A 13293-nucleotide genomic window follows, 5' to 3' on the forward strand; every position below is an offset into this window, starting at 1 on the left:
TTGTTATTTTTGTTAACTCCTGCATCTTTCCCTGTAGTCACTAGCAAAAATCCTATACAAACCCCAGGTGGAGGTTGTGTGTTTTTCAGAGCTGGGCAGGGTAAGAAAGAAGCGGGGAAATGTCTATCTCAATTCAAATTAATAAAGCCGGTTTGGCAGCAGGCTTGGGGGGTGGCACCCAGGTAGAAGAGTGGGCAGTGGCAATGAAAGAGGCAAGAGAGCCAAACCCCTATGACCTTCGAGAGGAAAAAAACAAGTGTTGAATGGGGAGCTAGTTGAGACCACAAACTCAGAGGTTGCAACTGGGAAAAAGGCCTGTGCCCCACCCCCCCATATCCTGCCATATCTGTTCATAATTTATGACTACAGTGGCTTTCTGGGGGTCTCCTGTTAGTCTTCTTTCCTGACCAGTGTCTCTTCTATTTTCCAAGGCCACATTGCTAACTCTGTCTCTTGACTAATGTATATTCTAACACTCCCACAGTAATAAGGGGGAGACAACATGCCCTCCTGAAATGAAAAGCCATGTAACCACAAGCACAAAATTAAAGAATACAAACTGAGTTCATAGAGGTACAGGAGATGCAAAGTAGGTAAGTGATCTGTCAGGTTGGGCTAGTTGGGGAAAGTTTCCAAGAGTACGTAAGTTTTGAGCTTTGAATTGGAAATTTAAAGAGGCGATGGACATGAGTTGGTGGAAAAGTGGCCCTTTTCAAACAAATGCACAAAGAGAGACAATGCAAGATATAACTGAATCCAGGACAGGTGCCTGCCCCACCCTGCCATTTCCCTGCCTCAGCAGCTCTGCATGATCTGCCACCACATCTGTTTCAGTTAGAAGAGAGCTCCTTGTGACCTAGTGCCCACCAGGCTCTCTCTTCTACCAAATTCCCCACTCTTGTGGCACCTACCAAGTACTCCAGGCTGTGCTGCAGGAGGAAGAGGCATATGCAGGAAATGTTTGCCAGGCATTGTGAGCAACTATGTCCCATCTCTCGAGTCTGGACCTCAGGTAGGAATACACGGTCTTTTGTTTACTCTCTACATGACAGATGGAGGACAAATGTATGTTGGAGTAGAGGGAGGCAGGAATATGTAGAACCAAGTTTGTTCTGTTACCGTAAGCAGACTAACATCATTTTGGAGGCCCAATGTGCTGCTGCCTTTGAAAAATCCCAGGTTGTATGGATATCCTTCCTGACAGGGAGAAGGTCTGGTCATCACAGAGCACGTATCAAGCAACACTGCAAATGGTATAATGCTAGGCACTGTACAGACAAGTTAAATTACAGTCCCTACCCCTAGGAGCTTGCTGTCTAAAGGGAAAATTGGGACATGGCCAGGCAGAAAATACATATGATACATTTATTAAAAAGTTGTCGAATGTACAAGTGCAATGTCATTTGATTCCTGATCCCATTCATTCGACCAACATTTATTGAATGTCTCCTCTGTGACTCCAAGCTGGGGTCACAGAGATACACAAAACTTGTCTCTGCCCTCAAGGAGTTCACAGTTTAGTAGAAGAGACATACATGTAAACAAATAATGACAATACAACATGGTCTGTGCTATAGAACATAAGCCTGCACAAAGTGGTTGGGAATGCAGAAAAGGGAGAACTAACTGCACCTGAGGGAGACAGGAATGGTTAAATAGGAGTGTTCCAGAATAAGAGACTTGGGGAGGGGATGACGAGAGGGAGGACATCCCAGGATGTGCAGGCAAAGGCATAAAAGGGTATGGTATTTCCAGGAAATAGTGTGAAACTCTGACTCATTGGAACTTAGTGCGCCCAGTGAAAGATGAAGCAGGAAAGGTGGGAAGTGGTCTGAATCTGAGGAGACCTGTATGCCTTGCTAGGGAGTTTGAACTTTATCACATAGGCAATGGGGAAAATCAAAGGCAGTTTTAAGCAGGGAAATTATATGATCACATATAAGTGATATGATCCCAGTTCTCCTGCCTCCTAGCTGTGTGACTTTGGGCAAGTCACTAAATCTCTGAGCATTAGTGTCATCATCTATAAAATGGGGATAATAGTGGCACCTACCTCGCAGGGTTGATTTGAGAAGTAGAGGAGCTAATGTATGCAAAACAATCAGCACAGTGCCTGGCCCATAATAAGTGCTCCATAAATTTTAGTTAGTTATTGTTATGAGCAGAGTTTCTTAGAAAGGTAACTTTGTTGGCAGCATAGAACATAAACTGCAGTGGGGAAAAGATTGATGGCAGGAGGTCCGATTAAGATGATATTGCAGGGATGGCCCCGTGGCTTAGTAGTTAAGTGCACGCGCTCCGCTGCTGGTAGCCCGGGTTCGGATCCCAGGTGCACCGACGCGCCGCTTGTCTGGCCATGCTGAGGCTGTGTCCCACGTACAGCGACTGGAAGGATGTGCAGCTATGGCATACAACTATCTACTGGGGCTTTGGGGGAAAAAAAAATAAATAAAATTATTTTAAAAAAAGATGATATTGCAACTTAATCCAGTGATAAATAAGGTCTTGAACTGGGATTCGGATGTGGGAAGTTAGGGAGATGAAAAGGTGAAGGGTAAGTTTAGCTTGGAAGATTGGGTAGATCAGGACAACCATTAACCAAATTCAGAGATAAGGGTAGCCAGAGGATAGGGGTGTGGGTGCAGGAATAGATAAACGAGTTCAGTTTGGGACCTGTTGAATGAGAAGTGAAGCTGCCTAAGACGGGAACCCAGAGAATATCAACATTTAAGGGGAGGCCAGAAGACCCAGTGGAGAAAACTGGTCTGCGACTGCACTGTCAGTGTGAACTGCGTATGGGAGGTTGAAGGGGCTGAGGGAGATGCTACCATCAGCTAACCATTTGTTTATGTTACACAAGCACTCAACTCCCCAACATGCATACAGCCTCTTTTCTAATCAGTTCTTTGGTTCTCAGTTTTGTTTCTTGTAGATACCACATTTTTTTTCCTTTTGCCCTCTTTTAACTGAAAGAGGGAAAGGTCTAGCATCTCTCAACACAGTCACCTAGGCGACCCTGAATCACAAGAGAGGAGGTGGGAAGCGGGGAAAGGAGGAAAATGATTTTTAAAAAAAGAAAAAGAGTCCGCGAAGATCTCTAATAACTAAAGTTCCACCTCCCTATATCCTGCCACGCCGCTCTCCTGCCGCCCTTATCGGGCTCCTGGCCGCGAAGTAGGACGGGAAATGTAGTCCTCAGGCCTGACCGGGTGGCACGACTGAAGAACTCAGTTTCCCAACTGCCTCTCCAGGCGCGTGCGCAGATGGCTGCCCCGGCGAGTGGTAAACAGAGACGTGAGGCGGGGGCTGCTGCTTGGAGCAAAACAAAAGGGAAACCCGGGGGGCGGGGGGTGGGGGGGTTGATAGGGGAATTGGTGCGGGAATAAGAGGGCCAGGGGCTGCGGGGACGTGGACCTTATCAAGAGTGGAGGGAAGGGAAGAGGCGGAGGGCGGGGGAGTCAGGGGAGGGGCAAGTGACGCGGGGGAGCGGGGCGTGGGGGAGGGCAGTGATCCGGGTGGAGGAAATTTGGGAGGAGTGTCCGGGGGGCAGCAACTTAAAAGGGAGAGGGAACTGCGGCTCAAGAGACGTTCGGTGATGGGAGCGCAATGTATGAGGGGATACCGTGCCTCAGGTTTAAAAGAGCAGGAAGCTGAGTGAGAGGTTGGAGAAAAAGTGTCTTCGCTAGGCGGAGGTTACAGGTGGTGTCTCGGAAAGAGCTCTTGAGGCTGCAGGCTGTAGTCGAGAAGAGGATCCGAGAACTGTGTGGAAGGGACAGCTTGGGGGCTGGCGTCTTGGGGCGAGGGGGAAGTTCGCGACTTTCTGAGGACTGGCAGGAATGTGCCTCCTGGCCCTTAGTGCTTCCCCCCTGGGGGGAGGCATCGTAAGGGACTGTGGCAGGCTCCTCTGAACGCTGAGCGGCGGAGGTCCAACTCCACGTATGGATCCAGAGAATGAGAATTCAGCCACAGAGGCTGCCGTGATCATAGACCTCGATCCCGACTTCGAACCCCAGAGCCGTCCCCGCTCCTGCACCTGGCCCCTTCCCCGACCAGAGCTTGCTACCGAGCCGTCCGAGCCGCCCGAGGTGGAGCCAGGTCTGGGGGAGAAGGTACACACGGAGGGGCGCTCAGAGCCGATCCTGTTGCCCTCCCGGCTCCCAGAGCCGGCAGGGGGCCCCCAGCCTGGGATCCTGGGGGCTGTAACAGGTCCTCGGAAGGGAGGCTCCCGCCGGAATGCCTGGGGAAATCAGTCATATGCAGAACTCATCAGCCAGGCCATTGAAAGTGCCCCAGAGAAGCGACTGACACTCGCCCAGATCTATGAGTGGATGGTCCGCACTGTGCCCTACTTCAAGGACAAGGGTGACAGCAACAGCTCAGCAGGATGGAAGGTAACTATGACCCCCTTACCTCCATCCCAATACTATCTGCCCCTGGGCCCCCTAGCCTCCTTACTTCTACTCTGGGGCCCCTTTTACACCCTCACCTCAGAGATTCACCTTCAGTCGTCAATTAGACCAACATTTGCTTAGGAAATAATATATGCCACGCTCAGTGCTTGATGCTGGAGTGTCACAGATGAATAAGACACTGTCCTTGCCCTGGAGAAAATTGAATTCTCTGCTCACTGCTCAACACTCCCAGCACTTTGGCTTGGGCTGCCCCAAACACTTATTCCCACAGAGAAGTCTTTATCCTATGTACAGCAGGAACTGTGTGGATTCCCCACAGGAGCCTAGCTTGCCCTCCTCCCCCGCCTCCCACCCCAACACCTTTTCTCCCATTCCTGTGGGATTACTTGGATTCCCCGCTTACCTCCCAACACCTCAGGGTAGAGGTACTGTTGTACCCAAGAAGAGGGAGTGGAGTGGAAAAAGAGAAGAAGAGTGATCTTCATGGGGTAAGGTAGCTGATCTTATGCACCAAGAAAAAAAGGCTGTGAACTGCTACCTGCTCAGTTTACCCTATAATGCCAAGAAACTCTCCCTTGTAAGGAGCTATCCAAGTTTGGGAGGAAAGTTTTCTTTTACTGTTGAGGAATGTTAGTCATGAAAAAAAGAGATAGGGCTCTGACTTCATAGCACAAGGTTGGGAGTTCCCTTGGCCTTCCATGAAGAAACTGTGAGAAAAGATCTCACTAGATGCTCTGAAAATGTGTCCTGAGAAATATGGGGCTCTATTCACGAAACTGGAGAGCTTCAACCCCTATGGATGTATCTTGTATCCTCATAGGTGGTGAGGTCAGCATACAAGGAAGTACAGAGGGTTGAGTGAGCAGAGGTTCTTCCCGTAGGTATCAAGGGATCAGATCTGCAGTATCCTAGGGGTTGGGCAGAACAGAAAACAGGACAGCTGACTGAGACCCTTGGCACTATTTCTGGGTAGACTGCCACGCCACAGTCGCAGCTCATAAAGAGCTCCCCTCCTTGGACCCAGCCTACACAGCTGTTTTTCTTTTCCCTTAGGTTCATTTTCCAGGGTAGGAGAAATAATCATGAGTTGTTAGTTTTGCTGTGGGAGTGTAGTCTCTCCTTCTAATTTACACTTATATGGGGCTCTTTAGTTTACAAAGTAGTTTTTAAATTTTTTATTTTATTAATCTTCACGGCAATTCTGAGATTCCACATTTTACATATTAGGAGCCTGGTATAGAAAAGTTAGGAAACTCACCTGATATCAGTACAATAAGGACTTGAACTCAGGTCTAACTATAAATCATATGCTCTTTCTGCTAGTCCATGCTGCCAAATTCTCTTCATTGAAATGATGGCAAAGCCAAATCAGGATGAGCCTGGGGTCTCCAAGGCTCTCACCCCCACTCCTCATCCTCACTCCACCCCAGGAGGGGAAGCCTCACTCCTGAACTGGCTTTCCTAGTGATGGGCCAAGGTTACTACCACCCCACCAGGGGGCGGCACTAACTTAGAACAAGAAAGCTTAGTTTAGGTGGCTTGGGGAGCAATTAGCAGTCACCCCGCTTCCAACAGGTAAGAATTAGAGGCTTCTAGGGAGCTGACCTCTCCAGGTAGGAGGCTGTACCGTGTACTAGTCCCAAGGCCTAAAGAAGAGGGGATGAACAAATGGGCCTCATGTGTATTTAGTAGTAGGGAAAGGAATGGGCCTTCTCAGTAGACCCAGAGTTAGAGGACAAAAAGGGGGGAAATCTTGGTGCCAGAAGTCACTGTGGTCCTCGGTTACTAAGAGCCCAGGTTGGATGGACAAGTGTGATTTTTTTTTGAAGGAACTGAGTATTAATGCAGCCAGAGTAGTTGGAGTGCCATTATTGCATGGTCCCAGGGAGACTAAGAGTTCTTTGGCTAAAGAGCCCTGGAACAAGAAGCTACTTAAGCATCTTTTCCTAGGCAAAGGGTCTCCTTATCTAGAAACACATGAAGTGATTTCTGACTGTCTATAGCCTCAGCTTCCTAGTTGTTCCAAGCCTTTCTGGGCTCCTCCTGAGTTTCTAAACACTGAAGAGCTCCATGTGGGAGGTCAAATGCCCCTAAGGTTGGAGATCTTTTGCACAAATTCCTGAGGGGAAGTGGGGGAAAGGAGGTAGAAAAGAGAAGGGAGGTTGGGGGTGGGGCACACAAAAGGATGGTGTAACTAGCCTGGAGCAACTAGTAGAAATAAGCTGCTCTGGGGGCTCAAGAAGCTGCCAATCTCTGCTCCCTGGGCCCCTGGAAAAAAAGACTTATCTCTAGCAGAATATCAGCAGCCAGCAGTGAGGGAGGAAGGGAGGACACATAGCTTCTAATACCCAAGGCCTCAAGAGCTGACAGAGCCTCAAGGAGAGCCTCACCACCGTCACCCGGGGGCCATCCACTAATCAGGCAACAAATATTAATTATGTACTTGGAGCTTGCCACTGTGAGGGGGCACTGCTGGGGGCTGCCCGACTGGACAACATGATCCATGACCTGGGCACTTATACTTTGACACTAATTACATGAAACTGTAAACAATACAATATAGATTGGGTAAACCGTGTGGAACAGATTAAAAATACTGTACAAGAAATTTGGCTGCAGAAGTCAAGCAACCACTTTATAAAAGAGAGGGGACTTAAGCTTGGTCTTGACGAACCAGTAGAATTTAGAGAGGGGAGATCCTTCCCAGGACAAGGAGGGAGGGAGGAATGTGCCTTGTGTATTTGAGGCACAGTGCGAAGCCTGGCCTAAATGTAGTTGAGGGTGTGTGTCCGCAAATTGGGAGAAGTCAGAAAGAAGGAATCTTCAAATCCTGTAGAGAGCTGGGGCCCAAATGTCCTGTGGGGAGTGGAGCGCCAGCCATGCTGAGGTTCCAGCCCCTCAGAGAACTGGCTCAGGACAGGGTAGGTCAGCCTTGGGCTGGTGTTACGCCACTGTCCTGTAAACTCCACCCAAGCCTGCACTCAAGGAAAGGGGTGGAGCTGTGGAATGCTCTTTCCCACCTGAGTCTAGTTCTTGCTGAACCAGGAGCGCATCTCCCCAGTGCCCACCAGCCCCAGGCAGCCCCCCAAAAGCTTGGGAGGAGTACAGTGCTGTGAACTTTTCCAGGGTGGGCGCAGTGTCCTCCACAGCAGGTTATTACTCAGATTGTCTCCCAGGCCCCTGTGCAGAGGAGTCTGGAGCAGAGGCCGAGCAGCTTGTCTTCGGGTGGGAACTGTGTATGGTCTCCTCCTCCACTCCCAACCCCCACCCCTACCTTGGCCTGTTTTCACCCTGGATTTGGCTAGCTTTGAGTCTCCAGGAATGCCCCTGCTGTGTCCCAGCATCCTTTTAGACCAGACTGCTGGCCACTCCCCTACACACACCTCATGCCCCTTTCCTGCTGCCTCTGCCCCCTCCAGAACTCCATCCGCCACAACCTGTCCCTGCACAGCAAGTTCATCAAGGTTCACAATGAGGCTACTGGCAAGAGCTCTTGGTGGATGCTGAACCCCGAGGGAGGCAAGAGCGGCAAGGCGCCCCGCCGCCGAGCAGCCTCCATGGATAGCAGCAGCAAGCTGCTCCGGGGCCGCAGCAAGACCCCCAAGAAGAAATCAGCTGTGATGCCAGCTCCTCCTGAAGGTGCCACTCCAACGAGCCCTGTTGGCCACTTTGCCAAGTGGCCAGGCAGCCCTTGCTCTCGAAACCGTGACGAAGCTGATGTGTGGACCACCTTCCGTCCACGAAGCAGTTCAAATGCTAGCACCGTCAGCACCCGGCTCTCCCCCAGGAGGCCAGAGTCTGAGGTGCTGACGGAGGAGGAAATACCAGCTGCAGTCAGCAGCTATGCAGGGGGTGTCCCTCCCACCCTAAATGAAGATCTAGAGCTGTTAGACGGGCTCAATCTCACATCTTCCCATTCCCTGCTATCTCGGAGTAGTCTCTCAGGCTTCTCTTTGCAGCATCCTGGGGTTACGGGCCACTTACACACCTACAGCACCTCCCTCTTCAGCCCAGCAGAGGGGCCCCTGTCAGCAGGAGAAGGGTGCTTCTCAAGCTCCCAGTCTCTGGAGGCCCTGCTCACCTCTGACACGCCACCACCCCCTGCTGATGTCCTCATGACCCAGGTAGATCCCATTCTGTCCCAGGCTCCAACACTTCTGTTGCTGGGAGGAATACCTTCCTCTAGTAAGCTAGCCACAGGAGTTGGCCTATGTCCCAAGCCCCTAGAGGCTCCAGGCCCCAGCAGTCTGGTTCCCACCCTTTCGATGATGGCACCACCACCAGTCATGGTGGGTGCTCCCATTCCCAAGACAGTGGCGACTCCTGTGCTCACACCCCCTACTGAAGCTGCAAGCCAGGACAGAATGCCTCAGGATCTAGATCTTGATATGTATATGGAGAACCTGGAGTGTGACATGGATAACATCATCAGTGACCTCATGGATGGGGGCGAGGGACTGGACTTCAACTTTGAGCCAGGTATGGCATCCCCTAATCACGTAACATCTCACAACCTATAGCCACTCCTCGGTGCCCAGCTAGTCCCATGATCTGAGCAAGTGAGAGATTTAGAACAAGGGGTAGCTGGAGCTCCTGGGGAATTGGAGGGAGGATGTCATATTAGAGTGGCATGGTTTCCAGGTGGAACCTCCAAGCCCCTCAGCGGTGCCCACCCTTACAGAGCAGCACAGCGGGGTTAGGGGCAGGGGCTGTCTCTGTTTTCCTTGGTATGGACCTTGATGGTGGAAAGTTCTCATGCCCCAGATGAGCCTCTTACCTTGTCCTCCATTTTTTCTTTCCACAGATCCCTGAGCCATGGCTGGAAGCTTTGCCCCTGCTTCAGAGGTGGAGCCAGGCATGCCCATATCCACTCTTTACCCTTGACCCGTCCCCGGGAATTTGGCACCCTGCTTTAGAGCTAGGGTGGGGTCTGCTCACACGGGTGTTGAGGAAATTATAAAGATAAAGCTGCCCCATATGGGAACTATGGGGGGAGGGAGAGGGGAGGGGGAGAGGGAGAGGGTTTATTCTCACTGTGCCAATTAGGGGGCAAGGCCCCCTCCCGGGAGCCATCCTCAGCTCCCCCCATTCCCACCCCCAGGTTTTGTAGCAGGGGCGAGCAGTGCTGTTGGAAATGTGAAATCACCAGTGGCCTTACCCCTGCCTTTGGGAGCAGGATTTTTTGTAGAGTCTTATCTGAGCTGGTCCAGGCTAGGTTGAGCCTGGGATTTTTATGTAGTGGCCCCTGAGGCCAGTGGTGTGGGGGGGCGGCTAGTGGGGACCTGGAAGGGCTAAGGTCTCAGCACTGGAGTGGCTCGCCAGGTCAAATCATCCTTGGAAGGCTACAGAAAACAGAAAGGCTTTTTATAAACTTTTAAAGAAGTATAAACACAAATATAGAGATTTTTAACAGTGGCAAGGTGCTAGTAATGGGGAGAACGCTTTTTTCTTTCTGAAGGCTTTGTCATAGTGACATGATGCAAACACTACAGACATTACTCGGAGAAACACGGAGAAGTGGGGGAGAGAACTCCAGGCCAACAGAGCAGCGGTGGGGAGCAGTACTCAGCAGGGGGAAGAGCCCCCAAGTGGACCAGGTCAAAACAAGGTCTGGTGGAACTAGTTTGGAGTTTCCCTAAGGAGAAAGCTAAGCCAGGTCCCCTGATTCTGTCACCTTGTGCCTGGGAGTGTGTGGTGTTGGGATGCAGCCACACTCTTGCATAAGCCACTGTGAGTTAGTGCTACAGTGGGAGAGTGCATTGAAGGCCTGGAATTAGTTTGTGGCCTGGGAAGGGAATGGGAGGTGGGGAGAAGAGAAGGAGGGAAGGATTTAGAGTGGTAAAGTTAGGCACAGAGACCTCCCTGTTCAAGGCCCCTGACAGCTGTCCCTGCCCTTCTCCTTGCCTGACTACAGGGGTTATGTGGAAGTGTGTGGTGGCAGACGGGGGAGGGGTGGAACAGGGAAGGGGGCTTGGCTGAGGGTCTGGGAAATGAGTGGAGATGGAGGAGAATGTGGATCAGGTTTACTAGCACCTGCCAGGGAGGCCATCTGGGGCTCCTTCTCCACCCCAGCCCCCAAAGCAGCCCCTCCCCCAGTCCCCTTTGCATTGTCCCCTCCCCCGCCCCTGCTGTGGGTTCCCATCATTTCCTGTGTCAGCACCTGGCCTACCCAGATTGTATCATGTGCTAGATTGGAGTGGGGAAGTGTATCAAATCAATAAATGAATAAATTCAATAAATGCCTATAACCAGCCCTGGTTTCTGCTGTCTCGCTGCTCCCCTCGGATAAGGGGGAGAGAGGGGAAAGGCAAATGGCTAACTGCAGGGACTGCCCAGAGGCATAGAGGTGAGGGGTCGGAATCTCACAGGCAGGGGTGGTGGAGTGTGGTGGGCGGAGGGAAGATGCCCATGGTCACCTAACCCCAGCAGGAGTAGGAGGGCTGTGATAGGCCTCCCAAGGGGAGGTAGTCTGGTTGGAGAAGACCCCACCCCCTACTCTGTCCCTCAAAGGCTCATTGTACTAGACTTCACAGTCTTTCCTCATCCCCACCCATGTGCCCACCTCAGCCCTCTCCTGCCGCTCCTCTCCTACCCACCCTCAGAGCCTCCACTGTGCCTGGAGCTTACTTAAGCCTTGGTGCAGATATTGAGAGAAGGAGTCTTTCTTGAAAAAGGAACCTCACATTAAATTCCAGTAATTTCATACCTAGTATTACTGCTCTCACTTGGTCACTTTATTTAGTTAGCGACGTTTATCCCTCCTATTGAGAAAGTCCGCTCTTGTCTTAAAGAATGGACCCTTGCGAGTGGGCCTCTCTTCAGATGATCTTCCCGATGGTTTGGACTGGAAAAAGAAAAGGTCGGTAAGTAGATAAAGAGGCCGCTGCAGGGGAGCTTTCTGCAAACTAGGGCCAAAGGTAGGACAAAAGAGGTTGCAGGCAGGTCTTGGGCATGGACGTTGGATTTGGAAAGGAAATTCATCCCAGGGGGCAGGGATAGAGGAGCCTTCAGTTGACTGGCGGGGAAAGGAGGGTGCTGGGACAGACCACATTTGGGGAGTCTTACTGGGACGTTCACGGGGGATTCAGCTGGAACGACTTTCTTGGCTTCTTGGCTTTTAAGCGCTTTTATTCGGTTCTTCTCCAGGACGTCACACTGTGTGCGCAAGGTGTCTAGGAACCAGGAAAAGGCACCCCCACCTCTGAGGACTAGAGACCTTACCTACCCATCCCGTCCCTCCCATCATTCAAATGATCACTTGGAGTAACAGGGCCTAAAGCTAGGCTGAGGAGTGATGTGAAGGTGCCTAAGCTTTGCCCTTTTTAGTGGGAATTGGGACACCAAGACTTCAAGAGAAAAGGATGAAGGGAAATATGGAAAGGGTAGGGTGGTGATAGGGAGATATGCCAAGAAGATGGCTGAGAGATGGGAGGGACAAGTTAGTGACACATGCACACTCCGCCTGGTTTGAGCTAAACATCCCTCCTAAAGTAGACCCAGACCCTATTCCCCTTTTCCTAGGATCCTGTGATCCTACCTGCTGTATTACACCAGTCTCACCCTATATCACCCTCACCAGTCATCACCCAGCTATGTACAGTACTCTCCATGTTCCTCCTTCCTCCGTCATGCTCCTTACCAATTAGCTCAGGTTCTGGATTCTTCAGGAGGGGCACAAAAGCTTTGTAGGCATTCTCAAGTCGGGTTCCTGTGAATACAGCATTGTGCTATCCCAAGCCCCTGTCACCCAGTCTCCAACCTTCCAAAGCCCAAGATTTCAGGACCCTAACACTCAACACTACTTTGAGCTGGTCTACCTTATTTCCTCCCCTCAGGTCCATCCCTAGGATCAGGTGGGGGGCATGGTATGTGTGAACCTAACCTATTGGCATAGAGGCAATACCCTTTCTTAGGCTGACTAGAGATGCCCTATGTTAAGGGCAAGGTTTGCAATCCATCTTGAGGGCCTTGCTCTATCTCTGGGGAATGCTCCCAAGCCTCTACCTGGTGCCCCACGGTCCACCCTACAAACGTAGTAGGTGCTTCGAGCTGTAAGGAATTTGCTGGCGTATTCTCCAGGTGTCTTCGACAGGAAGAAAAACTTCATTATCCCCGTTTCATCACACAAATCGATGGTGTCTGGAGAGAGGCCACAGGGTAATTGGGGCAGCTAAGGAAGGAGAGTGAGAGCGAAAGGGGCCAGTGATCTTATCCAGAGTGGATTGGGGGAAGCTGTTGGGATTCAAGGAGCTCTCTTCTTGCCAGCAGGAGGGTTTGGGGGCTAGAGATGACCCTACTACTTCTGACCCTTGGCCATTAGTCCCCACCCCAAACTCCTCACCTGTTTTAGGCAACTTCATTTCGCTGCGGATGTAATGCAGCAACAGGAGGACAGAGCAATTGGTATTGACCAGAAACTCCTTATTATCTGAGAAGAGATGGGATGGGGCATGTGGCCCTTCTCTAGTTACACCATCCCTGTGATCTCCACTGCTCTCAAACCTCCCCAGCCCTACACATGGACTCCAGCTCTGTGATTCCCCTCACCTCCATGTTTGATGAAGATGAACATGCTCTCAAGATCTTTTCACTCTTCAGAGAGAGGTCTGATGAGTCATGCAGAAAGAGGGTGTTCTAGAGGCTTTGAGGGGCCAAGCGGGCCCATAGTGTTGGGGGACTAGAGAGGCAGATGGATTACATAGGCTGAGGAGGCCCAGACTGGGCAGACAGGAGAGAGCTATTGGCAGTTGTGGATAACCAACGTCCCTAGGGGTGGGGCCTGGGCTGCAGTTGAGGGATTATGAGGTCAGAAGTGGTATGTGTGGCAGAAGGTGGAGTAAGGATAAGGAGAAAAGAATCTTGGTGGGGTCTGTAAAAGATT

The 13293-nt window shown here is 51.1% G+C and overlaps 2 protein-coding genes across 2 annotated transcripts; one reads left to right on the forward strand and one right to left on the reverse strand.

Moving 5' to 3' along the window:
• Nucleotides 1–3454: 3454 nt before the first annotated feature.
• On the forward strand, nucleotides 3455–10742 carry FOXO4 (forkhead box O4). Its single transcript, XM_058536136.1, has 3 exons — nucleotides 3455–4391; nucleotides 7832–8891; nucleotides 9217–10742. The coding sequence occupies exons 1-3, from the start codon at nucleotides 3939–3941 to the stop codon at nucleotides 9222–9224; spliced, it is 1521 nt and encodes a 506-aa protein (XP_058392119.1). The 5' UTR covers nucleotides 3455–3938; the 3' UTR covers nucleotides 9225–10742.
• A 382-nt stretch (nucleotides 10743–11124) lies between these two features.
• Nucleotides 11125–12984, reverse strand: CXHXorf65 (chromosome X CXorf65 homolog). Its single transcript, XM_058535078.1, is given in 6 exon segments — nucleotides 11125–11256; nucleotides 11478–11584; nucleotides 12052–12120; nucleotides 12417–12551; nucleotides 12754–12840; nucleotides 12960–12984. Coding segments are annotated over 6 exon segments (555 nt in total).
• Between the last annotated feature and the right edge of the window lie 309 nt (nucleotides 12985–13293).

The sequence above is a fragment of the Diceros bicornis genome, chromosome X, assembly GCF_020826845.1.
Source record: "Diceros bicornis minor isolate mBicDic1 chromosome X, mDicBic1.mat.cur, whole genome shotgun sequence".
Taxonomy (NCBI): domain Eukaryota; kingdom Metazoa; phylum Chordata; class Mammalia; order Perissodactyla; family Rhinocerotidae; genus Diceros; species Diceros bicornis.

Bases quoted from the DNA above. Each gene is read 5' to 3' on its own strand.
- FOXO4 (XM_058536136.1), top strand. From the start codon at position 3,939: ATGGATCCAGAGAATGAGAATTCAGCCACAGAGGCTGCCGTGATCATA. The intron at 4,392-7,831 runs GTAACTATGACC...TGCCCCCTCCAG, and splicing joins ACAGCTCAGCAGGATGGAAG to AACTCCATCCGCCACAACCT.